Source organism: Lissotriton vulgaris, chromosome 5, assembly GCF_964263255.1.
Source record: "Lissotriton vulgaris chromosome 5, aLisVul1.2, whole genome shotgun sequence".
Lineage (NCBI taxonomy): Eukaryota > Metazoa > Chordata > Amphibia > Caudata > Salamandridae > Lissotriton > Lissotriton vulgaris.
Window position 1 is genome coordinate 1,772,082,923 of NC_141693.1, and position 25,371 is coordinate 1,772,108,293.

A 25,371-nucleotide genomic window follows, 5' to 3' on the forward strand; every position below is an offset into this window, starting at 1 on the left:
CTAGTGCCATTAGACAATACCAGACATGACAGAGGCAGATGGAGCGGACTGCAACAAGAACAAGGCACAGAGACAAGACGGGGTGATGGACGAGCACGGAGCATTCAGGAGGGGGCGGGGAGGAGAAAGCTAAAGATGCAGTACGTAGAGGGGAGGGGAACAAGCAGAGAGGGGGCTGATACTGTGGGGGCAGCATAAGAGATAGAGAGCATCAAACAGGGGTGCAGGAGCACTAAAAAAACGGCATAAACTGGGGCAGAGGCAGTGCTCGATGCTCACCTTCACTGCGGTGAAAAAAATGGCGGCCGCAAGCTTCTGAATTTTTCGGAATCGGGGGCGTGGTTTTGTGGTTCTGAGTGACAGACAACGTCACTGTCTAAAGAACAGCAAAACTTACGCCAACAAATCCGAAAAAGACGGGGCTAAATTGGAGTGACGCATCTCTCCTCCAATGGCTGGCCTCCGTTTAGGAAGCCAGCCAATGGAGGAGAGACGAAAAGAGAGGCGGGATAAAGCAGCCATTCTAAGAAACAATAATTCTCCGGACTTCCGGCTTGGCCTATGGCCAAGCCTACGGTCCCTCAACCTAAACAAGGCCCATTGAAAAATCAGCACTGGCCCCCAATTCGGAAACAGGTACTATTTAGAGCTCAGTATATTGTGTCTCATGCTCTAAATAAGACTGATCCTCTCTATCTGAGATGTACATTTTCCTTTTACCAACCAAAAAGCACTCTTAGATCTGTAGTGGCCAACCTGGGGGCTCTGTTGCGGTTCACGAGATCCTTCATCTACCTGACCACGATATTGTGGAACTTCCTTCCGTCGGATTTAAAATCTCCTAAGTTCCTATTTACCAATCAGAATAGGGTTAAAACTTGGCTTTTTCAACTTCTCTATTTCCAGGCTTATTAGTATTCTGACCCTGTGCAGCTCTGAGACACCTTTTATTGGGTAGCAGAGCGCTTTAAGCTAAATACATAACTGGTACAAGGACTCTCAGGGTAACATGAGCAATCAGTCTCACACTTCTCATGGATGGAATGTGGTGGGGAAGCAAGAGCTGAGAACTCAACAATAAATCAAAAGACACAACACCGCAGAACCAAGTACTACACAATTCAGCTGATTAGCGAATACGTGGTTGTGTTTCTGGTTCTCCAGTAAAAGCTACAAGTCGCTTCTCTTGTTCTCTCCCTACCTTGGTGACCTTAATATTTATAGTCATCTGGTTCTCTATTGCCGGAGGCATGAATAGGTGCAGATGCATATTACTTCCCTTTGACGCCCACATGTTTGTTTGTGCAACTCAGTCCAGCTGTTCTGGATGCAGGCTCAGCCCCGGGCTGCATTGCCTGTTCAATGGTGTTTTGTAGCTTGTGTGCTGTGACTTTTGCGGTGGTGGCTTCAAAACAGGAATCGCTTTCAGCATGGCACATCCTGGCATAGAAGCATAAAGTCTTTGGCAGTTGTTGTGCTACTGAACAAGTGAAGACAGTCCTGTTTGTGTTCCTCAGACCAGGTACACATTGGGCTTCTCCTTCTGGACAGTCACTTTCCTCCTGCATGGCCAGGCATATTTTATCCCTCTTTCAGGAGGCACACAGGCTTCTAGGTGCTAGGTAGATTCTCAGTTCCTGCAGCAGAGAGTTCAGATTTTAGGTGATATCCACTCACCTCGAGGAGACTGGTTATCAGGCAGACACTAGCCCCGGTCACGTAGCACTCCGCTAGATACCCTGCGGAACGCTCTCTTCCTTTGTCTTGAAGAAAGTGGAAGTGGAAGTGGGGCAAAGCGGGTTGGATTGGATTCTGCTTTTATGCAAATGTTCCTGACATGGGGCAGTGAATACTCTGTATTATGCTTTAGAACTGGTTTGGGTTTTTTCCCTTTCAATTGTCTTTTCCAGGCTGTTCTGTAGACACAACCTTTGTATAAAATCAGGCCTTTCACATCAAATATCACTGGGACTGGCTCCAAGCAAGGCACACCCAAGCCATAGGCACACTCAAGTATGAGATTTCTGCACCTGGCTGTCATTGGCCTTCCGATTCATTAATGAATGACAGAAAGCCAGGCTGGCTAAGAAGCTTCCTCACCTTGAACAACAGAAACTGTAGACCCATCCCTTACCCTACCATATATCACAAGCCAGTGCTTAGAAAGAACTGATCAGCAGGCTCTTGCTAGCAAAGACATTATGGAATTGTTAAAGGTAACCTTGTCTCCATCCCCCTCACTTCAGTGTCTCAAGCCCCCTCTCCAGCCACATGAAAGCATACAATACACTTCCACTCTCCAGGGAACCTATCCCCACCCTCCATTATGTGCCATGCTAAACTATTCAGTACTCTGATTCAGTGCTCAGCCTCACACGCACAGTCCTACTACCATACATGAGACAGTAGCTCGCTGTGTAAAGAAGCACACTTGAAATGCACATGGGATGTGAGATTCTGGATCTCTCGTACCATTGAAACTTTACATGAGAGGGGTCAGTAGACTGCGCTCCATCTGTCATAGAGAAACAGGCCTGGTAATGCTGCAAATGATAAAACAAGGCCCTCTGCCATCACAGGCTTTACATGATAAACCCAGGATAGAGACAGTAATCCACTGTTTATTATGAAGGCTCACTTGGTGTGCTCCTGCAGGTCACAGCACATGTCCTAGACCTCTCTTTGTCATTGATAGGCCTAGGATACTGTGTTTACCCTAGATTATCTTGACAATAGGTCCATATATCATTTGAGGCACAAGTTTCACGTGCAGTGAGGCACTCAGGTCAGGGTACACACCTGTTTGCCATGCAGGGGCCGTGGCGTAGCACAAGTGCCATGGGCCCGGGTGCAAGCAAGGAAAATGCGCCAAAGTACCCCTGGATTAATTTACTAAAAGACAGCCACAGTTAAGGAGCAGCGGGCCCCTCACATTAATGGGCCACAGTGCAATTGCACTAATTATAGAAATACCCCATGCCTGAAAACTAACACCTATATCTGTAATATTGATTGATTACTTGCTTAAGTCCAATAAAATGTATCATCACCTTCACACAGATATTCTTCTGTTAATTTTTCTTAAACACCAGGCTCTTCCAGCTTGAGACTCCATGCACTTTCTCTCTCGCGCTTCTCTTCCATGACTCTCGAGACACCAAGCTGTGGTCCCTAACTAAGATTTCTGGCAAGAGGTGTAGCTATGATTAGTGAAATCGCACTGTGCCCCAGTAGTGAGAGGGGCCCCAAGCTCCTGAACTGTGGTTGTCTTGTACCAGCTTTAGAGCTACGCTCTCAGGTTTGGCCTTGGGTCTCACTCTCAAATCAAATCAAATCTATGAGGCATATTAGCAAGAACCTCGTTAAAATGATTGCCATTGCCGCTAAAACGGCGATAATGGGCTTGCTAATATGCGTTATAGAATTCCAATAGACACCCAGCTTAGATGTGCAGGACATCTAAGCTGGGCTTCTATTGAAATTCTATAACTTATTAGCAAGCCCATTATCGCCTCTTTAGAGGCAGTTTCCTGCCGCTAAAACGGCGATAATTTTAACGAGGTTCTTGCTAATATGCCCCTATATTTCAAAATGTGTATGGTATGTACATACAATTTACCTTTTACTTTTAAAAGAAACCCAACTGCTGAAGGTAAGAGGGCACCTTTTCCTGTTGTTGGAGAGACAGTGGGACGAGGCCGCAGGCTAATTGTCCACGTGCTCCTGCTTCCTATATCCAAGTCTGAGAAATGTCTCAAAAGCCCATCCACACCACATTCAACTGTCTCTAATCTTGAGTTTACCGAACTCACATAAGTGTAAGATGTTGTTGCCGACATCAAAAAGGCTCCCCCTAAATCGCCCGCTGTTCCTGAGTTAGGTTCAGAGCACAGCCATTCTATTTTTCAGAGCAGAAGCGAGCGCGCACACACTCACACACACACTCGCACGCACGCACACACACACACACACATGCATTATGAACCCAGAAGGTTATCTGGTTGGCTTCAGATTCCTCTGACCACTGCAGCTGTCCCAACCTTCTGCGCTGTCTCCTTGGCATGGATGCCTAACACCCGCAGGTGACACGGTGCCCATGGCGTGTGCTCAACTCCCCGGGGTTTCACCAGCATTTCTCACGCTCTTTTGTGCAACACACAAAGATGTTAATGCGCAGGTGGATTTGAAGGGCTTCTTCTGGCTCTTTTTATTGGTATTAATCTGCTTTCATGTGATTTTTAAATTACTGTGTATATTATGGCTTGTTGAACTTTTATGTTTTTTATCTCAAAAGCTGAATAAAGTTTATATTGATGATCGATTAAAGGGTTTCAAAACTATTGTTTATTTCTCAGAATATTGTCCTTCCTCAAGTACCAATAATCCCCCTAAGCCCTCCACACCACCTGTACCCCATGGTCTCCACCTCCTTGGACCGAAACCAACTCCACCCATTGCAGCATCTTTTTCAATGGGGTGTTGGTTGGAAGATCTCACGCTCACCCTGTTCCCCAGTCTCCTTGACTAAGACACACTCCTGGACAAGGGATGGGGTGGAAGTCAGAACTGGACGAGAATGAGAAGGTGGCGATGGAAGGAAGAAACTGAACTAAAGATGTGGGTAACGGGAGTAGGGCACGGGAAATAACGTTTTGTAAGTGCCAATATGTTGCATTGGGGACTCGAGAGGTGAGAGTGCACCAAGATGTGCGGGGTAGGGGCGGTCAATGAAAGCAAAACATATTTTCTACGAAGCCAATAAAAGGTGTTTTGAAGCATGTGCTGGTGACAAAGGTGTGAGCAATAAACATTAACCAGGCACACCAAGGACTTACTATATGCATAGCATGCACTATCTATGACAACACGTTATAAATATGACATAAAGAACAAGGCTGGGGTTTTAACTATTTCCTTTTTCATGCTCAACATTGTATTATAATATAAATATTAGAACAGATTGAATATGAGGGCTAAATTGTGAGTTTAATCAATTTCATCTTTTATTTATATAATTTGTAATGAAGTTAATTTGTAATTTAAAAATAAATTACCAAACCAAGCATTCGCTTTCAAGAGCTCCTTTTATATGCAGCAGTCCGGAAACACAACCTAAATAAACAATACCAAAACAGGAAACAATATAAGTCACCTGGATAACATATGTTTTATAGAGGATACATATAACTAAATACAGGCTGTATATGTAATAAGAAACAAGCAGTGTAAAAGCCAATAGGTCTTGCTAATGCAAGAGCTATTGGCTTTGCAATGTGTTTTAGCCGTAACGTACACGAGCATGGCTGCTATTCAGCATGCCTAAAAGTTAAGTGTAGAGGAAAGTGGCATGGAGTGGAGTGGTGTAGAGTGTATGAGTGGTGTAGAGTGTATTAGAAAGGCGTAGACTGAAGTAAAGAGGCCTAGAGTGGAATGGAGTGGAGTAGAGTGGACTTTAGTGACGTACAGTGGAGTGGAGTGGCGTAGAGTGGATTAGAGAGGCGTAGACTGAAGTAAAGTGGCGTAGAGTGGAATGGAGTGGAGTAGAGTGGACTTGTGTGGCGGACAGAGGAGTGGAGTGGCATAGAGTGGAATAAAGTGTTGTGAAGTGGCGCAGAGTGTCGTGAAGTGTCGTAGAGTATCATAGAGTGTCGTGGAGTAGAATTAAGTAAAGTGGAGTAGAATTGAATGATGTAGATTGGAGGGGCAAAATTGCATAGAGTAGAGGGGCATAGAGTGGGGAGGTGTAGAGCGGAGGGAGATAGAGTGGAGTAGTGTGTTCTGGCATAGAGTGGAGTAGTGTATTGTAGACTAGGTGGCATGAAGTGGAGTAGAGTAGAGTGGAGTAGAGTAGGGTAGAGTGTCATAGAGTGTTGTCTTGTAGAGTGGAGTGTCATAGAGTGCCATAGAGTAGTTTGGCGTACAGCAAAGTGTTGCAGAGTAAAGTGTCATAGAGTGGAGTGGAGTGTGATAGAGTGGGGAGTCGTACAGTGGAGTGCCGTGGCGTGGAGTGGAGTGGCGTGGCGCAGAGTAACGTGTTGTAATCTAAAGTGTCATGGAGTGGAGTTTCATGGAGTGTCGTAGAGTGGAGTGTCATAGAGCAGACGGTCGTGAAGTGGCATAGAGTGTGTGGTAGCGTGGCGTCTAGTGGGAGGGCATAGATTGGAGAGACGTAGAGAGGAGAGGGATAGTGTTGTGGAGTAAAGTGGCGGGGAATAGTGAGAAGATGCAGAGAGTTCTGTGGAATGGAATGGATTGGAGTGTGGTGTCATAGAGTGGGGTGGCATAGAATGGCATACAATGGAATAGTGTTGTAGAGTGGGGTGAGATAGAGTGGAGTAAATGGTCACAGGGGCATAGAGTGACGTAGCATAGGGTGGAGTAAAGTATTGTAGAGTGGAGTAAAGGGCCATAGACTGGAGTAAAGTGGAGTGTTGTAGAGTGGAGTAAAGTCACATAAAATGTTATGGAGTGGCATAGAGTGGCATAGATTGGTGTAGAGTGGAGTATTGTAGAGTTGAGTGGTGTAGAGTGTCATGGAGTGTCTTAGACTGCAGTGTCATAGGATGGATTGGCATAGAGTGGAATAGAGTGGCCTAGAGTGAAGTGGCATAGAGTAGCCTAGAGTTGTATACAGTGTCATAGAGTGGAGTTGAGTAGAGTGTTGTAGAGTGGAGTGGCAAAGAGTGGAGTGAACTGAAGTAGAATGGTGTGAAGTATTGCTTATTTGGATAGAGTGTCGTATAGTAGAGGACAGTGGAGTGGCACAGAGTGGAGTGGCATAGAGTGGAGTGGAGAGAAGTAGAATGGAGTGGAGTAGTGCTTAGTAGGATAGAGTGTCGTATAGTACAGTGGAGTGGCATAGAGTGGAGTGGAGTAAATTGGCATACAGTGAAGTAGCTTAGAGTGTAGTAGAGTGGCGTACAAGTGGAGTAAAGTAGGGTGGCGTAGAGTGGAGCAGAGGGGAGTAGAGTGCTGTGGAATGGCATGGAATGGAATACAGTGATAGGACTAACGCCAGCTCAGAGGTTTCTGGCAGAGGTGGTAAAGGACAGGACGTCAGGTGTTGATTGGATAAGGTAATATTAAGACCTCTGTCTTGAATAGATATATGGTAATGCCAGAGAATTGGTTAACAGCCTGGTTGGGTGGCTAACAGCTCTGATGCATCCATTGCAGTGATCTGTGTTTAACCCTATAGTTTCAGGTACAAATCCCAGAAGGTCTACTTAGACTTTCATCTTTCCAATGCCGATAAAATGAGTACCATTGAGTTGGCTAATGGAAACACAAGTAAACAGAAGATGCTTTCTGGGTGAATGTGCGCTTTACAAATGCACATGCTAGGTTATGTTAGCTGTGAGACAATCCTACATCCCTGACTAGAAGGCTGAGAAAGCTGAAAAAGAGAAAAAAGTTTTCATCCACTCAAAATTGTAGAAAAGTCCAAAAGATGAGCATTCAAGAGAAGTAATTTACATAGCGTACATTCAACCATGACCACCCTTGCAACATGTAGCAGATAGGTAAGAGAGCAGAGGATTCAACATTCACATGAGCTGATGTAATGACTTTGTTTACATTTCTGAGTCCCATTTCTGTACAGCGAAGGGCATGAAAGGCTGATTGGAGGTGATCTAGCACGTTACAGAACGAGAAATACAAATTAATGAGTTTCAAAAAGGGCATACTAGTTTTTTAAAGATGCGTCCTGCGTGACTGTTTGCATAGGAGTGATGAATGATATGGATATAGGGTCACCTTTCGTGAAAATTACATGTAAATCAGGGACTGACTACAACTGGTAGGGTAACAATAGGCCCTGTAGAAAACTGGCGGCCCAGGACCTGGACCTAGACCAGACCTTGGTTACCCAAGGTCCGGTTGAAACGTGTCGAATGAAGAATGGGAACCATTGACAATTCCTACATTCAACACACGGGTTGTAACCTGGCTGAAGGAGACCCCCATTAACATTATATAGGGTAGCTGTAAGGCAATTTTAACAGATAACATACCCTGCACAACAAAAAAGACGTCTGAAAGTGCTTCTGAATTTATATAGACGCCCTTTCAAAGTAGCATGCATGGAGTTTGAACCAGGAGCAGTCTGATGATGAAGGAGCCTCCTAGGTTAGGGGGTGATGGCTTGCGTCCTCTTTTAGGGGACACTTTGTTGCTTGTCACTATGCTGCATAGGATTCAGCGAAGGATGCCATATTACCCACAGCTGTCTGGGATCATGGGATGGACTAAAGTGCCAGCCAGGAGTCCACCCCTAATGCCAAGACTGGCGGGTCTTCAAAGAAAAAATATTTTGCAACAGATTTGGGACTAACTATGGCCTTGATGCGATGCAGAAAGACACCGGCTCGATGAAGAAATCAGTGTTATTGTGAGAAACCAATTGCTGCTGATGCAAAGTTCTTAGGATATTCGGGCAGGAAAAGAAACTGCAGGCTCGAAGTGTGCGGAATTATCATTTTGCCTGAAAATTCTGATTAGGGGACAAACTGCACAACTTTATGAAGTTCACATTGCAGCTGGAAAACGTCTCCAAAAAATGTGTTTGCCGCCGGAATTTTCTGTGCTAAGAGTTTCTTTTCCATTACATAGGGGACTTTCCTCAAGTCAATTGTTTTTCAAAACTTCCATACATTTTGAAGACCTTCACGAGTACTACAAGGTTTTGACGAATACTTCACAAAGTTTTCAGTGGAAACTCATCCTAACTTTGGTCACCTGTGCACAGACTCCCTTTCCTCGGCACCCTGTGATCGATAACATGCACTGGGAGACAAAAGCCTGTTTATGGCAGGTGCTTTTACAGGTTATTTCAGAATCAATAAAAATGCCCTTCACGTGAAACCCGAGAGACAAGGGGTTACTGCGCCACAGGTGCAGTGAGTGGTGAGCAGGTGTTTTTTTCACACAAGGTCGTCTTCGTACGTGTGCGCCACCTACGTCGATGTTCCAGCCTTTGGCTGTTTTCTTCATTCTGTTGAAAGTGTTTTTGGGTCCAAAGATCATTGGCCGTGACATCACTGAACGGCAAACAAGAGGTCTGGATGGTATAAAGGGAGCAGCAGAGCAGGAGCAGGAGCAGTGCTGGGTCAGCGGAGGCGACAGAGAGACATCGACAGAGCCCACATCAGCCCGAAAGGTCTAACTATAGCGCTAACATGGAGACCAGCATGGACCTCCTCCACGACTCCGGCGCCCAGATGGTGCAGTACCTCCAGGTGAACTACAAGAGCTCCCAGGACTGGTTCATGTTCGTCTCCTTCGCCGCCGACCTCCGCAACACCTTCTTCGTCTTTTTCCCCATCTGGTTCCACCTGTGCGAGGCGGTGGGCATCAAGCTCATCTGGGTGGCCGTCATCGGCGACTGGCTCAACCTCGTCTTCAAATGGTGAGTACTCTGTCCGCGGGATCATGGCGCTGTTAACTCATCCCAGTTCAGGGCTGGTAGAAGATGTTGGCTTCATAGATGGTTTGACATTCCCCCCTTCTTCCCTCATTGCCAGGATTGCCTGGCACCCCCAGATGAGTGGTTTCCTTCATTCATAGGTGTGGTTGGCCCTGCCCAACTCTAATTAGGGACAGAACCCACTGAAAATATTTCATTCATAAAGGGCTCAAAATGTATTATATTATGGAGTTTATAGATATCTCAATCAGAAACAGAGAATATTTTTGGTTTTATATTTTGAAATATCAACTACAGAAACATCATACTATCAAAATATCGTGGCCAAAATAAAGAAGATAAAAATATAGCGTATAGCTATAGATTTATTATTCTTAACTCCACATCTACGTACCTTGATGCATAATATCGCCAAGGTGCACAGATGTGGAGTTAAGTAAAGTAAACCTAAAACTACTATATATGCCTGTCTTGTTGATTTTTTGGTCCTCGCCATTTTGGCCATAATATTCAAGCATCATGATATCTTGAAATTAACATTATGGTGGCCTCCCATTTTGTGTCATTTTCCGTTGTTTCATACCACGTCACCATGAACAAAAGGCAGTCTACCTGCTACCGATCCTGACCCGACATCTACCTGAAATACGTTAACCGAGCCCCGGCGACGGGAAAATTTGGTAGAATCAATACCAATCTAAAAGACTAGGGTCCAGGGGCCCGATGTAGGTACCAAATACCGGTCGGAAACGGCCGATTTCGGCCGTTTCCGACCGGTATTTGGCCTACTGATATGTAGGGGACCTTTTTTTGTCCGATTCGGTATTTTACCGATTCGGTAAAATTACCGAATCGCAAAAATACCGAATCGGTAATTTTACCGATTTTTTAAATCTGGGATGTAGGTGGGACTACTTTCAGTCCCACAGGCCCTTCAGATTCGGTATATTAACACCCAATCCAATTGGGTGTTAAAATACCGAATCCAGGTGTGCATGCACATCTGTGCATGCACACCTATGCCATGTGACAGACAGACATGCCCTTAGGGCATGTCTGTGTGCCACATGGCTCACATGCCTTTTTTTGGGGTGCTGGAAGGTGTCAAAGTGACACCCCCTGCACCCTTGCACAAATCGGTAATTACCGAATCGGTAATTACCGATTCGGTAATGCCCATTGATTCCTATGGGCTTCAAGGCCCATAGGAAGCAATGGGGGATAACGAATCGGTATTTACAGAATCGGTATATACCGAATCTTACAGATTCGGTATTTACCGAATCTGAAATACCTACATCTCCCCCCCTCTAATTTACCACTTCATAAATACCGATTCGGTATGATTCGGTATTTATGAAGTGGTAAATGTAGATTTACCTACATCGGGCCCCTAATCTGTATTTCCCATTGATTACTATGGGCCTTGAAGCCCATAGGAATCAATGGGAAATACAGATTCGGTATTTACAGAATCGGTAAATACCGAATCCTGCAAGGGTGCAGGGGGTGTCACTTTGACACCCTCTAGCACCCCAATTCCGGACTTGTGTGCCATGTGGCACACAGACATGCCCTAAGGGCATGTCTGTGTGTCACATTGCACAGGTGTGCATGCACAGATGTGCATGCACACCTGAATTCGGTATTTTACCACCCAATAGGATTGGGTGGTAAAATACCAATTTTTAAGGGCCTGTGGCACTCTTAGGAGTGCCACCTACATGTGGTTTTTCCGAATCGGTAAATATACCGATTCGGTATTTTACCGATTCTGTAAATTTACCGATTCGGTAACTTTACAGAATCAGTAAAATATAGGCCCCCTTCATCTGTAAACCCTAATACCGGTCGGTAACCGCCGAATTCGGCCGTTACCGACCGGTATTAGGCCCATAGTATTTTGAGAATGAGATGCATTGTGGAGAATAATTCACTACAGTCTCGGGACTGCCTATTATACCCTCTGGGCTTCATGCTAGGAATTTAGAAACGTAAGCTCCGTGAAATACATGCATGCGCACTCGCTGGGCAGCCATGACCAATCCTTAAATCTGGATCTATGTTTGTTTTGTGGGTTCATGTGATTTGCTGTATCATTATTTTTTGCTTACAGTAGTCATTGCTCAAAGATTGTGCATTTTGTTTCATGGTTCACGCACCATGGTGCGTGAAAGCAAAAGATTATCCCAGGCTGCATGGTATTGCGAGATTTGGGTCTTGACCCTCGCCCTTTTTACTTCCAGAGAAGAGATTTTTTCACTTTTCTTCTACAAATGCAATGTCCCAAGAGTACAACTGGCCTACAATGCTTGCATCAGTCCTGTAGTCCATGTTTTTTTAATTCAACGCAAGAAAGTATTGCAGTTGGACTTCAGGGAGTACTAGAGGTACCAGCATTCACAGGCACAGAAGGGTAACTGACTGGAGTGAGACTGTCCCATCCTGTAGCCAGGATGATGGGGAGAAGTGAGTGGGGCCTTAAACCACTGAATGTACATCCTAAGTACGGCTTATTTTAAGTTTAAGAGACTTTGTAGAAACATGTCGAACTGCAGTGTACATTTGTTGAGTAAGGATACAAGGGTTTCTGGTTCTGGGCCCTTTTGAGAAGGCTATGGCCTTGGGCAAAGAGTTTTTCCTGTGTATCATCTGTAATCAGTAAGTGTATCTGTATCGGACACCATACTGACATGAGTATATGCAGCTGGTATGTGCTTTGTGCTACCAGTGCTTTGGAATCAAGCCCTGGGCCATTGCACTAAAGGAGTCTCCTGACCAGATCTAATTTCTTTGTGGTCCGTTCTTTTTCTTAAGTTTCTTGTACTGGGGGTATTATAGACATTTGACGCTAGGTGTGAGGGCCATGCTCCTGTTCTGGAGGTAAGACTTCCTGAAGGCCACGCTGCCTCTTTTATTTATTGTTGTAAGACTTCCTGAAGGCCACGCTGCCTCTTTTATTTATTGTTGTGAGGCTTCCTGAAGGCCACGCTGCCTCTTTTATTTATTGTTGTGAGGCTTCCTGAAGGCCACGCTGCCTCTTTTATTTATTGTTGTGAGGATTCCTGAAGGCCACGCTGCCTCTTTTATTTATTGTTGTGAGGCTTCCTAAAGGCCACGCTGCCTCTTTTATTTATTGTTGTGAGGCTTCCTGAAGGCCACACTGCCTCTTATTTATTGTTGTAAGGCTTCCTGAAGGCCACGCTGCCTCTTTTATTTATTGTTGTAAGGCTTCCTGAAGGCCACGCTGCCTCTTTTATTTATTGTTGTAAGGCTTCCTGAAGGCCACGCTGCCTCTTATTTATTGTTGTAAGGCTTCCTGAAGGCCACTCTGCCTCTTTTATTTATTGTTGTGAGGCTTCCTGAAGGCCACGCTGCCTCTTTTATTTATTGTTGTGAGGCTTCCTGAAGGCCACGCTGCCTCTTTTATTTATTGTTGTAAGGCTTCCTGAAGGCCACTCTGCCTCTTTTATTTATTGTTGTGAGGCTTCCTGAAAGCCACGCTGCCTCTTTTATTTATTGTTGTGAGGCTTCCTGAAAGCCACGCTGCCTCTTATTTATTGTTGTAAGGCTTCCTGAAGGCCACTCTGCCTCTTTTATTTATTGTTGTGAGGCTTCTTGAAAGCCACGCTGCCTCTTATTTATTGTTGTAAGGCTTCCTAAAGGCCACGCTGCCTCTTTTATTTATTGTTGTGAGGCTTCCTGAAGGCCAGGCTGCCTCTTTTATTTATTGTTGTGAGGCTTCCTGAAGGCCACTCTGCCTCTTTTATTTATTGTTGTGAGGCTTCCTGAAGGCCACGCTGCCTCTTTTATTTATTGTTGTAAGGCTTCCTAAAGGCCACGCTGCCTCTTTTATTTATTGTTGTGAGGCTTCCTGAAGGCCACGCTGCCTCTTATTTATTGTTGTAAGGCTTCCTGAAGGCCACGCTGCCTCTTTTATTTATTGTTGTAAGGCTTCCTGAAGGCCACGCTGCCTCTTATTTATTGTTGTAAGGCGTCCTGAAGGCCACGCTGCCTCTTATTTATTGTTGTAAGGCTTCCTGAAGGCCACTCTGCCTCTTTTATTTATTGTTGTGAGGCTTCCTGAAGGCCACGCTGCCTCTTTTATTTATTGTTGTAAGGCTTCCTAAAGGCCATGCTGCCTCTTTTATTTATTGTTGTGAGGCTTCCTGAAGGCCAGGCTGCCTCTTTTATTTATTGTTGTGAGGCTTCCTGAAGGCCACGCTGCCTCTTTTATTTATTGTTGTAAGGCTTCCTAAAGGCCACGCTGCCTCTTTTATTTATTGTTGTGAGGCTTCCTGAAGGCCACGCTGCCTCTTATTTATTGTTGTAAGGCTTCCTGAAGGCCACGCTGCCTCTTTTATTTATTGTTGTAAGGCTTCCTGAAGGCCACGCTGCCTCTTATTTATTGTTGTAAGGCGTCCTGAAGGCCACGCTGCCTCTTATTTATTGTTGTAAGGCTTCCTGAAGGCCACTCTGCCTCTTTTATTTATTGTTGTGAGGCTTCCTGAAGGCCACGTTGCCTCTTATTTATTGTTGTAAGGCTTCCTGAAGGCCACGCTGCCTCTTTTATTTATTGTTGTAAGGCTTCCTAAAGGCCACGCTGCCTCTTTTATTTATTGTTGTAAGGCTTCCTAAAGGCCACGCTGCCTCTTTTATTTATTGTTGTACGGCTTCCTGAAGGCCACGCTGCCTCTTATTTATTGTTGTAAGGCTTCCTGAAGGCCACTCTGCCTCTTTTATTTATTGTTGTGAGGCTTCCTGAAAGCCACTCTGCCTCTTTTATTTATTGTTGTGAGGCTTCCTAAAGGCCACGCTGCCTCTTTTATTTATTGTTGTGAGGCTTCCTGAAGGCCACGCTGCCTCTTTTATTTATTGTTGTAAGGCTTCCTAAAGGCCACGCTGCCTCTTTTATTTATTGTTGTAAGGCTTCCTGAAGGCCACGCTGCCTCTTATTTATTGTTGTAAGGCTTCCTGAAGGCCACGCTGCCTCTTATTTATTGTTGTAGGGCTTCCTGAAGGCCACGCTGCCTCTTATTTATTGTTGTAAGGCTTCCTGAAGGCCACTCTGCCTCTTTTATTTATTTTTGTGAGGCTTCCTGAAGGCCACGCTGCCTCTTTTATTTATTGTTGTAAGACTTCCTGAAGGCCACGCTGCCTCTTTTATTTATTGTTGTGAGGCTTCCCGAAGACCACTCTGCCTCTTTTATTTATTGTTGTAAGGCTTCCTGAAGGCCACTCTGCCTCTTTTATTTGTTGTTGTTGGTGCTTCAGTCATGGTAATTTGCCTGAAACAAATGCCCAAATCTCCCAACAAAATCAAGTGTGGGTATTCTGGCCAAAGTTTCTTGTCAATTTTGTTTGCACGGCAGTGTCTATGTAGGGGTGTTACCTGCCCACCAGTTAGGAGGTGTACTGGTCTGTTTTACTCCTTATGGGGCAGGTATTCGGAACAGACAAAACAGGAAGAAACAGATACACAGAACACTGCCGCCTCCACCGACACCGCTCTAGTGATAAGACCAGCTGAGTGACATACGCGGCCACAAAAGGGTGCTCTACCTTTGTTGCTGCTGATCTGAAAAGGGGTGTTAAGGTGCAAAATACACCTTTTATTGCACCCGAATTTCCCACAACTAATAATGCACAAAAAGTTCCTTAAGTGCAAAAACAGCAATGGGTTAAAATGTAAAACATATTTGTAGGTTTTTACTTGCAGGATAGAGAGTTGCTTTTGTCATTTCACACCCAATGTGAAAGAGAAGAAGTAAATTACTCCAATTTTAAACCCTTGTGTGACTCCAGAGGTATTATATATTTTCAGTAGAGTTTTTCAGCTGTTTAAAAATGACATTATTGGGGAATTGTAGTTTTTAGTGGCTCCTTGTGCATTGTCGAATATTGTACTGGCGTGTTAACGTAATGTAAATGGATGTGAAACATTGGCAACTGCAAGTAATCTAATGATGTTACTGTGCGGCAAAGTAACAACTAACTGGTGCAATTGACCAGACTTTGATACTAGGTGATGGGACCATCATATTTCAACTGACTGCCATTTGATTGGATGATACAGCTGGCGTGTAATTAGCACATTTTCAATAAGTCCATCTTAGAAGAAGCAATTGTCCTGAAAGGATATTAGTATCTTTCCATTCTGGGGCTGTTACAGATCTGTGCTGACGTCCAAGTTCAGCCCTTGGTTTAGAATTGTGCGGGATCAGCTTGTTTGCTCCATCAAGAAACAGGTTATTGCTTCCTAAATTTTTGAAAAAGGGAAATCAATAAACTCGACACCCGAAAGCCTTTGAAGTAAAACAGAAAAAAGATCGCATGTGAAATATAACAATTGAAAGTCATATTTCTATTTTTCCTAAATGCAGGGGAATTATGTCACCTCTATGTCGTCTTTATCAAAAGTTGTTCAAGACAATGCAGCATACAACTAGGTTCACGGGGAGAAATAGTACAGCACAAGAAGTACTTCGCTCACCGCTTCATTTAAATAGTTGTTGTAACACCAGTTAAATTGTAGTGTAAACAACATATTATGGTGAAGTTTTTTTGCACTGCGTCCAACTTGGAGCTGACTTGCGTTTTATGCTCTCGCAACAAGCCTCAAGCTGTTGGTCAGTGAAAGAGAAAAAATGGAAAAATATGAAAATAACCCATTGGATCGTTGTTGAAACCAAAAAAAATAGCATCCATCCGGCACATATGTCATTTGTGGCGGGTATTTGTAGCATCTCGAATTACTACACTACGATCAAGTAGTATCCAAAGTGTAGTTGTTGATTTAGAATAGGCTGCAAATTGGCCAGTTTATATGGGTCCAGGAGCCCTTGAATGGGCCCAGCTGACACAAGTCACTCAATAGGTTTTATTGACCTCACAGTTTCACTGGAATGTTGTCTTATAACTGGTTCACCTCATTGTTTCTGTAAACAGGACATGAGGACTGCCCCTGTGAATACATCAAACCTCTCTCCCGAGCGTTATGAGAGCAGGCTTGGTGGCTCAGGGCTTTTCCCGTTGAGTCTTTGTTGGTGTACCTGCCATGGCCAGGCTGACGTCTGTGAAAAGGTTCTTTCCTTTCAGTGCTGCAATCCCAGCCTTTTATTCACAGCCCTGCACATATGCAAGGACATTTGAGTGCAGAAATCTCTGCTTGCTTGGACCAGGGATCCCATGTGGCATGGCCGTTGTAGGACAGAGCTATTCCTGTCTCACTGTATCACTGTCCGTCTCCTGCAAACAGCTTCTGTTCAATGGGAGCTGCAGGAAGTCAGTGGGTGTTCTAAGGTGGAGCAAGAAAAAAAAATCACTGTATGGGAATCTCAACCTATGGAGTTATCTCATTAGCTAATAACTGTGTGCATGACAGCTGAAACTGTTCTTGATTTACTTTAGTCTCTGTCTGCCATTAATCCCTCAATTTAAATTTCAGGATCCTGTTTGGGCAGAGACCGTACTGGTGGGTCCACGACACCGATTATTACAACAACACGTCAGCACCGGTCATCGAGCAGTACCCGGTCACCTGCGAGACCGGTCCAGGTGAGCACCTGAGTTCTTATTACAAAAAATATGGTTTGTACGTGGTCTCTAATCTCCTTTTAGGTTTCCACAGATCTACAGAGAAAAGGAGCCAGGCTTTTGGAAAATATTTATTTGAAAAATTGTTTTAGTCCCATATATTATTTAGTTATCATGCATTATAATTGAATACATATGCTGCAACTACTTCGTCAAATGTCTCCTCATGAAAAGTCAACAAAACATCCTCAAACACTTGCACAATTGCTTATTCACTTGAGTCAAAGATTAAGTATTCGTTACCCGAAACACAGCCTGAGGTGTGGGACTTCAATAAATAAATTCGGCCACACAAGAAAATGATGATAGTGACGTAGCCTAGGGATCCTCTATTTCCAAAAATGTACTGTCCAACTCCAAAGTGCAACTATAATCCTTAACCACCACTTGTGGACCAATATCCCTGGGATTGAATCTCAGAAATATCTACTCCTCCAGCCCCTTCCAGACCGCTAAGTCACTCATTAACGCGGTGGTCATGACTATGCATGACTACTATAAATTCCTGCTAGCCAGCTTCTCACAGTAGTCAAAGTCTCCTAACAATCAACTTTCCTGTCCTCAAACTGGGTAAATACACACACACACACCACTCCCTAACTGGCTGGTTGACTGCGTATAAAAACTCCCTACTTCGGTTATCCACAAGACTGTCCCTCAGTAACTCGCTTAACACCTTACCATCTCTACTCCCCAGAGCACCATTTTCCACCATTTTCCAGCCGAACCATGGCCATCTTGTGCTTCTTACTGATTTGTATCCATCAGTCCAGACTGGGCCTTCCTCTGGCATGCATTCTCTGGTAATGAGCGTGTAGTCTTCACCTTCCTGAGTTCTAGAGTGCCCGCAAAGCTCACCTGCTCTCTCTTAAGTGGCTTAAATATGGCTGACAACCAGCTGTCCAAAAACACAACCCATGCCTGGTACCTTCGATCCCTAAAAGCCATGCTTTTCAATATAAATGTGGGTTATATGTAATATTTATCTGTTGGCCAATTAGATGTTGTTGTTGTTGCGGTCTCCAAATCCACCTATCATGGCTCTAAAATACACTAAAATGCACCCACCTAAGCTGCTGATGTCTTTAGTCACAACATAAGTTGTTCTGTGCAACGTTTGGGTTAGAAACGGGAAAACCCTTAATAAATACTCAAATTCTGTAGAATGAGTGGGAGCCTTGTTTCACAGCGTTATTACGTCAGTCGGAGATTAGGGCAAAAAAACATTTAATTTTACCACTATGCCCTGATTAATTGTGTCCCTGAAGAGATTGCGCGGCGTGTGGGCACCCTCATAAAGAATGCACAGGAGACCCAATTTAAGCACAATGAGCATATTTCTGTCAGAATCTACCTGCAATTATTGGGTGATGGGTACAATTAAAGTATGGTTTGATAGATAGGGCAGGTTTGTTGAGACACTGAACAGTCAAATTCAGTACAATTTTTATGATAGCCGTAGGACAAACGGTCTGAATTGTGGTACATTTACATATAATGATTTTCAGGGATGATTATTGGCAGATCTGCTGGTCACTCTAAAGATTGCACTGGATTTTACTAATCCAGGTCTGGGTAAGCCACTCATTGTGCCCCCCGTAAACTAATGAAGGAATTTCAGTGTAGCTCCTGTGTGACCTATGTCAGAGTTTAGTGGTCCTGTGATGATCCTGGTTCACAATGATCACATCACCACCCAATGGACATAGTATTTATAGCATCTCCTGTTTCATTTCCACAGGAAGTCCCTCTGGCCACGCCATGGGAGCTGCTGGAGTTTACTACGTGATGGTGACATCGCTTCTGTCCATCTTGCTGAAGAAGAACCCACCCACGTTCAAGAACTGGTGAGTGATGAAGAGCAAGCGAGGTGGCACGTGGAGCATCTAAAGGGGGTACTTTGTGACTGCAGAGTTCATTGGGGCGACAAAGAGCAGAGAAAGAGATATCACACTGACCATGCCCAAGTCTTGTCTTTATCTTTAGTCTAGACGCCTTCTACAGAGCAAACAATTTTAGGACTAAAATTCTCTAAATGCTTTCTCAAATTCAGGCCCCAATCACTTGCTTTGGGGCCATTTTAATCTAGAGCCATTCATCACCACGAGTAACATAAGTCAATCATTGATTTTCTTTCTCATTACCTGCGTTCTTCCCATCCTGTGTAGGCAGAATATCTCTTATTTAGCTTATTGGTCGGTGGAATATCTGTTCTCTTGATTGAACAAGAGAAGACCTACTGTTTTCAGAGGTGTCCTTCCCATTACAAGTGGAGATATTGTCTTGTAGACCAGTAGATGACAACAAGAGTGGACAACTTCTTGAACAGAGAGGCAGAGAGAAAGGGAGACCACCATTTGGCTGACTGAGCGAGCCATGCGGTCTGATGTTAGCAAAGACCCTTTGATGTTATTAAAATTATATACATATATATAATATACTAACTCTTGGGAACTTTTCATCAGCCTTCTTAATGGAGTGGTCTGTTTCTAAGTCATTCACATTTTTCTTCCTCCCACTACAACATACAGCATGGGGCAGTGGTTAAGCCCACTTCAGGCAATGGCTATGAGTGACGACAATCCGCCCTTTTACAAGAATTAGTAACGCACCATAAGTAGTTCCTTTCAATGTCAGGGCTACTATGACACATTGTATGTTTTAAAACCCCCTTCCCCCCAAAAAACAAGCTATTACTAAGTCAAAAGAAAGCAGCCAGCACCTGAGCTAATGGCTTTGCCAGTGTTTATTATTTATTACCTCCCCCTAAAGTACTGACAATCGAGTTGCTTGTGCTTAGGCAAAGATAAGTCCTTTTCTTAAATGTAAACAATTCATATGCTTGTGTGTACATGACTTTAGAGCAAAGCCCGGATTCCTGCAGAGATTGCTCACTCTGTAGGTGGAAACCCAGATTCCCATGGAATTTCGCTACAGTTATTGTCCTACACTGTGGTATATCTTTTTCCTGGGGCTATTCTTTGTTGGTATTCCAAATACACCTAAAATGAGGTTCTCAACAGCTGCTGGCAAACATGGACATGAGGGGCTTCTCCTGCTGCCTTTGCAAACCTTAATGCACGTGTTGAACCTTCCTTGCCCCAACTACCCCTGTGCTAGTTGATATTCTGTTTGTAAAATTCTGATTACTACATTGCCTAGTTCCCATTAACTTAATGTTACGCCCTCTCTCGTGTTCCAGGTGTCTCCGCAGCGCGGTCTGGACAGGATTCTGGGTGGTTCAGATCTGTGTTTGCTTGTCCAGGATATTCCTCGCGGCTCACTTTCCTCACCAAGTGATCACTGGAGTCATTTCAGGTTAGTATTATGAATGTTCCTATTCCGCCTTACCTTTGTACTGGGGTACCAATATTCAGCGTAAGCAGGAGCAAGCAGTGGTGTGAATAGTTTCTTTTGGAAAAGCAAACACTATTCCGAAATGCCTTTAGAGATCATAATAATAATTAGGCTGAGATGTGTTTGTAAGATGGGACAGTTGTGGCCAGGCACAAAGCAGAAAAGATCCATGATATTCTAGTGCAAACTCTTTGGTGTAACTTATTGGGTTACTCAATAGTCTTATGAAGTCTGATTTTTATGATCCTTGGGATTCATTCTGGTCTAATGTTATTTTTGCTTTTGGTTATGTTGCACATGTGTCCTTCTCTGAGTCTTGGCATTTTACAAATTATTGTTGAAAATATTTATGCCATTTGTTCTTTTCTTTTGTGTTTACAGGGATGGCCGTTGCCGAAGCTTTTCACCACATCCCTTACATCTACAAGACAAGCTTGAAGAAATACCTCTCCACCACCCTCTTCCTCTTCATCTTTGCCCTGGGATTCTACCTCATTCTGAAAGCCCTGGGAGTAGACCTTCTCTGGACACTGGACAAAGCCAAGCGCTGGTGCTCCAAGCCCGAGTGGATCCACATCGACACCACCCCCTTCGCTGGCCTGCTCAGGAACCTGGGGATCTTCTGTGGCCTGGGGCTGGCTCTCAACTCACGTATGTACCAGGAGAGCTGTCAAGGGAAGCAAGGGGCACAGGTCACTTTCCGTCTGTACTGCATCGTCTCCTCCCTTATCGTCCTCCACCTCTTCGACTCCTTCAAGCCACCAACGAAGGTGGAGTTGCTGTTCTACGTGTTGTCGTTCTGTAAGAGTGCAGCTGTGCCACTTGCTGTCGTTGGGATCATCCCTTACTGTGTGTCACAGGCTCTGAGCCACCAGGACAAGAAAGCTTTATAGGAGGATGTCTGAAATGTCTACTGTGTAAAGACAATGCGTATCACTGCAGCTGAGGTCCAACACTCTGGGACTCACCGGTACAGGGAAGAAATCCTCTCCTTTGTGCCCGAATGCAGCGTGTACTGCAGGTAGTTGAGAATGTTTGGTGTTGTGTGCTGTCCAGCACTGGGGCCTTTCCCAGGCAGTGGCAATAAGAGCTGGGATCAGGGACTCTGTACACTTCACAACATGAGGATGACATTTCAAAAGCTGCTGAAGTTTGAAAAAGTGTCGAAACTACAGACGCAAAGATTGGGAAGATTGAAGAATTCAGCAAATTAATTTTCTCCATAAAGCTGACACCATTCATACAATATACAGACTGATGAGGTGGTGAAAATCCAGCAGCCCCTAGTGAGGAGAGAGAGAAACATTATAACATTGAGTTTATGAGGAAGTGCTACCCAATGAAGCATGGCCCCCACTTCCTGCTTCATGGAGGCGCATTGATCATATTCAGCTGAGCGCAGAATCTCAGAATGACATCTGATTGGAAGGAAAGATTGGCAAAAGAGGACTATCCAATGAGCAAACGAACAAATCTGTCAACCAGGTCATAACCACTAGTTAAATACTAGCTCCATCGATTGTTGGTGACGTGGTCCAAATGTTACCACTTACATGGGCACCTGCTGGGCTGAGTGGGATGTTGTTCAAATCAGAGATAGTACAAATACCCCCCACTGGTGGAACTCGGCAACTGTTTGGTGATTTGAGGGGGGAATTTGCTTCCTTGAAGGCAAATTTCTGAATAGGATTATGGATTAGGTTAAATTTAGGTTGTATTTTTTCAAATATTTATTTTGCCTTATAAAGGATGTGGACTGTGAACATTGTGAATCTGTGAAGCCACAATGGATATTGTACAGAAGGTGCTGTATTTACAGCATTTCAATTAATTTATCTAGGCATATTATTTTTTCTAATAAAAACATGAAAATCATAACGTCTCTCTTATTAAAATGACCGACGTGAAATATAAAATGTGTTATACCTCCATTCCTTAATTACTCAAGTCTCATCATGGAAGTTAGTTAAGACTGGCCAACAGTCACATTTACAAGAATCTGATTTGTTGTAATAGCCGTGATATGATTGGTTGAGAGGTAAAAAGTGTTGTGAACATATTTCATCATCAGTCTCCCTAAGTCCCCCTCTTTAAATACACATCTTTTGTTTTTTCTCAAAATATATTTTGTGGTTTGCAGCTGATGTGTCCGACTCCCTTCATTTCTTGCTTGGGCCCAGGGTTCATTAGTTAATGTGTTGCAATTCCTTATAAATAAATAAAATACAATAGATCTATATATGGAGAAGTTCAAGAGTATAGCTAGAGAAAATTAGCAGAAGGTTGTAGAAGGAGGAGGAGAGAGCTGGATAAAAATTCCCAGGACAGCAGCCCAAGCTAAGCGGCAAACATTTTTTTGTGTAATGAAATCAGACAAATAGACAGGAGGTAGTCATTTATGGTCATTAGTCATTAGTGGCAGTATGTATGACTTTTATTGTCTTCCCAGTTAGTCCTAGTCCTATGCCTGCCACCTATGCCACTGACAATGACAGATTTCTGATGCAGGCTCTTTGTGAAAGGACGTCTTCCACAGAGGAGAGAGTGTGAAAATGGACCAGGGTTCATGTTGTGCACGATTGTCACAATGCAGTGTCCCCGCAAGGCACTCAGGAGTGCAGTGGGTGATGATCATGTGTTAGGTCTGTTGTGAGTGGCTGTATTTACCGATTTCTACCTGGTTCATTGCTTGCGGAGAAGTGACAGTGTAGGGATCAGGAGAGAATGTTCCAGGAAGTGACATGCTCTGCTTTGGCCCTCTACCTTTACTCCTCTTCCTGTAGAGATGGAGTAATTCATATATGAGGGTTCTTGCAGCTTGGGATGGGTCTTCATGATCAATGGGACAGAACTCGTCTATGAAGCCCCCGGCGAGGCACCACTTGAACAAACAAAATTACCAATGAGCAGATTCCCTAGGATTCCTGGGTCTCCTATTATTGAGGGAGCATTTGGTGGATGCTGGGGATAAGATGGGGTACTGTGGGACCCGGATAGAGAGACTCAGGGCATTAAGTGTGTGATGTACGGCAAATCACCACCATAGTGCTACTAATCCAGGAGTGATGGAAAGGGCAGAGATGTGACCTCGCTTCATTGTTAATGGTGGCCTGAATCCTGCTCACAGACAGGTACCAAAATGAAGTCTCCTGTCCAGGAATACAAGGTATTCCTGACAATTGCTACGGCCACAGGAGGGTTAGACCCTCAGACTGGCTCACATGATTCCATCACTGCTTCACCGTTTTATGAGTCATCCCCTGGAAAAATAAGAACTCCCCTAAATGTCAAGTAAGAAGGTCGAGGTGCTCGAAGCCCAAAATGACAGAACCATCAGGAAGGTGGTGCCCCTCAAGCCAGGGCTGACGCATACTTAATGGTTATAAAGGATGCAAATCGAGAATGTATCCTGTCCTGTGAGATGGCCATACTGACCCTCTGAATAACTAAGTTGGGTGAGTGGTTTTACTGATGCAACTCTTGATAGCTCCCTCTGCATATAGGACTATTGTAATGAAAACACGAGTGTGGCCACTGCATTTTTTTTTCTGAATTTTTATTGACAGCACAAGCAAACGTACATTTAAAAAATAAAGCATTTTTCAACAAGAGAGAAAAAAAAATTATAGTACATACCATTCCTTGAAAACTTAATCAAATAGAAAATAGGCAAAAAAGATTTACAGTATATTAAAGAAAAATACATCAGTTTCATCTGCATCAAGTAGGCTCTAACTATGAAGGAAATAGAAACTATTCACAAATCTAGTACTGCAAAGATAAAGTAGTTCATTCGAGAATAGGGAACAAATTACCCCAAATTTTATCAACTTTCTTCAAAGAACGAATCCCTCGAATTTTGGCAGATGAAAATTCCATATCGTGTATTTCGTTTACCAGAAGCCACCATTCGGTTACCGTTGGTGGTTTGTCTGAGATCCAAGCCCTAGAGATTATCAGTCTTGCACAAGAAGTTAAAATAAACATTAGGTCCTTGTAAGAAGCAGTATTTGGTTGTATTCCCAAAAGTATCATCTCGGCAGAAAGTTTACCAAAGAACATTTTATTCAATTTCAGCATTTTTTCTATTTCATCCCAAAACGTTTGCAGAGCCGGGCATGAAAAAATTATATGTACTATATCTGCTGCTAGTAGGTAGCATTTTGGGCATTTTGTACGTTCGGATAAGGCATTGTTCCCTGACCACTTAAAGAAGTGAAGCGACGTGTAGTATAGCTGGCATACAGTCTTGTAAGATTGAAGTTTTAAGCTAGAAGAGTTAGTTAAAGAGTTACTGTTATGAAGAAAAGTAGAAATGTTATTTGGAGAGATGGGCATTCCTAAAGTAGTAGTCCATTTCTGTGCGATTTTAATGCAATCATCAGGTTTAGATTGACAAAGACATTTGTACCCCAGGCTAATTATATCACTATTTGTTTCCCCGTAAATGCAGATCCATATTTCTGAGTCTAAGATTTCCCTCAGTTTCATTTTATTCAGGAAGAAATCACGTATCTGTGTGTACTTGAATAGCGCATTTACCGGTAGTTTATATATATTCTTAAGGTATCAAATGTTAAAAAGCCTGATGATCCGTATAAGTCAGAAAGTTGGTTTATACCGAGATTAGCCCATGTTCTACCTATTGGATCGCTAAAAAACTTGGGTAAACCCGGATTATTCCACATGCTTAGCTTTGGGTGAAAGAACATAGTTTTATTGATAGCCATGATGGTATACCATATATGGACCGCGTCTTTAGCGGTCTTAAACTTTACTCGTTTGAAGTAGTTCGGGTCATTGCTCCAGGCATAAGTTGGTGATAAAAATAAGGGTAGTTAGAAGAAAAAAGGCTGCGTATCCGACCCAGAAAAGAAGCGTAAAAGTAAAATTTTAAGTCGAGGCCACCCTTATTAACTGTTAGTTTGAGAAGAGAAAGAGCTCTACGATTTTTTTTGTAGCCCCAGATATAGCTCCGTGGAATACCATCC

General features: G+C 43.7%; 1 protein-coding gene across 1 annotated transcript; it reads left to right on the forward strand.

Moving 5' to 3' along the window:
* Positions 1-9,105: 9,105 nt before the first annotated feature.
* LOC147717133 (glucose-6-phosphatase catalytic subunit 1-like) lies at positions 9,106-22,519 on the forward strand. The gene is made up of 5 exons (XM_086924072.1): positions 9,106-9,409; positions 16,875-16,984; positions 18,765-18,870; positions 20,226-20,341; positions 20,762-22,519. Exons 1-5 carry the CDS (start codon positions 9,180-9,182, stop codon positions 21,271-21,273), a joined length of 1,074 nt encoding a protein of 357 aa, XP_086780198.1. The 5' UTR covers positions 9,106-9,179; the 3' UTR covers positions 21,274-22,519.
* The last annotated feature ends 2,852 nt before the right edge of the window (positions 22,520-25,371 follow it).

Bases quoted from the DNA above. Each gene is read 5' to 3' on its own strand.
- LOC147717133 (XM_086924072.1), top strand. From the start codon at position 9,180: ATGGAGACCAGCATGGACCTCCTCCACGACTCCGGCGCCCAGATGGTG. The intron at 9,410-16,874 runs GTGAGTACTCTG...TTTAAATTTCAG, and splicing joins CTCAACCTCGTCTTCAAATG to GATCCTGTTTGGGCAGAGAC. The intron at 16,985-18,764 runs GTGAGCACCTGA...TCATTTCCACAG, and splicing joins CACCTGCGAGACCGGTCCAG to GAAGTCCCTCTGGCCACGCC.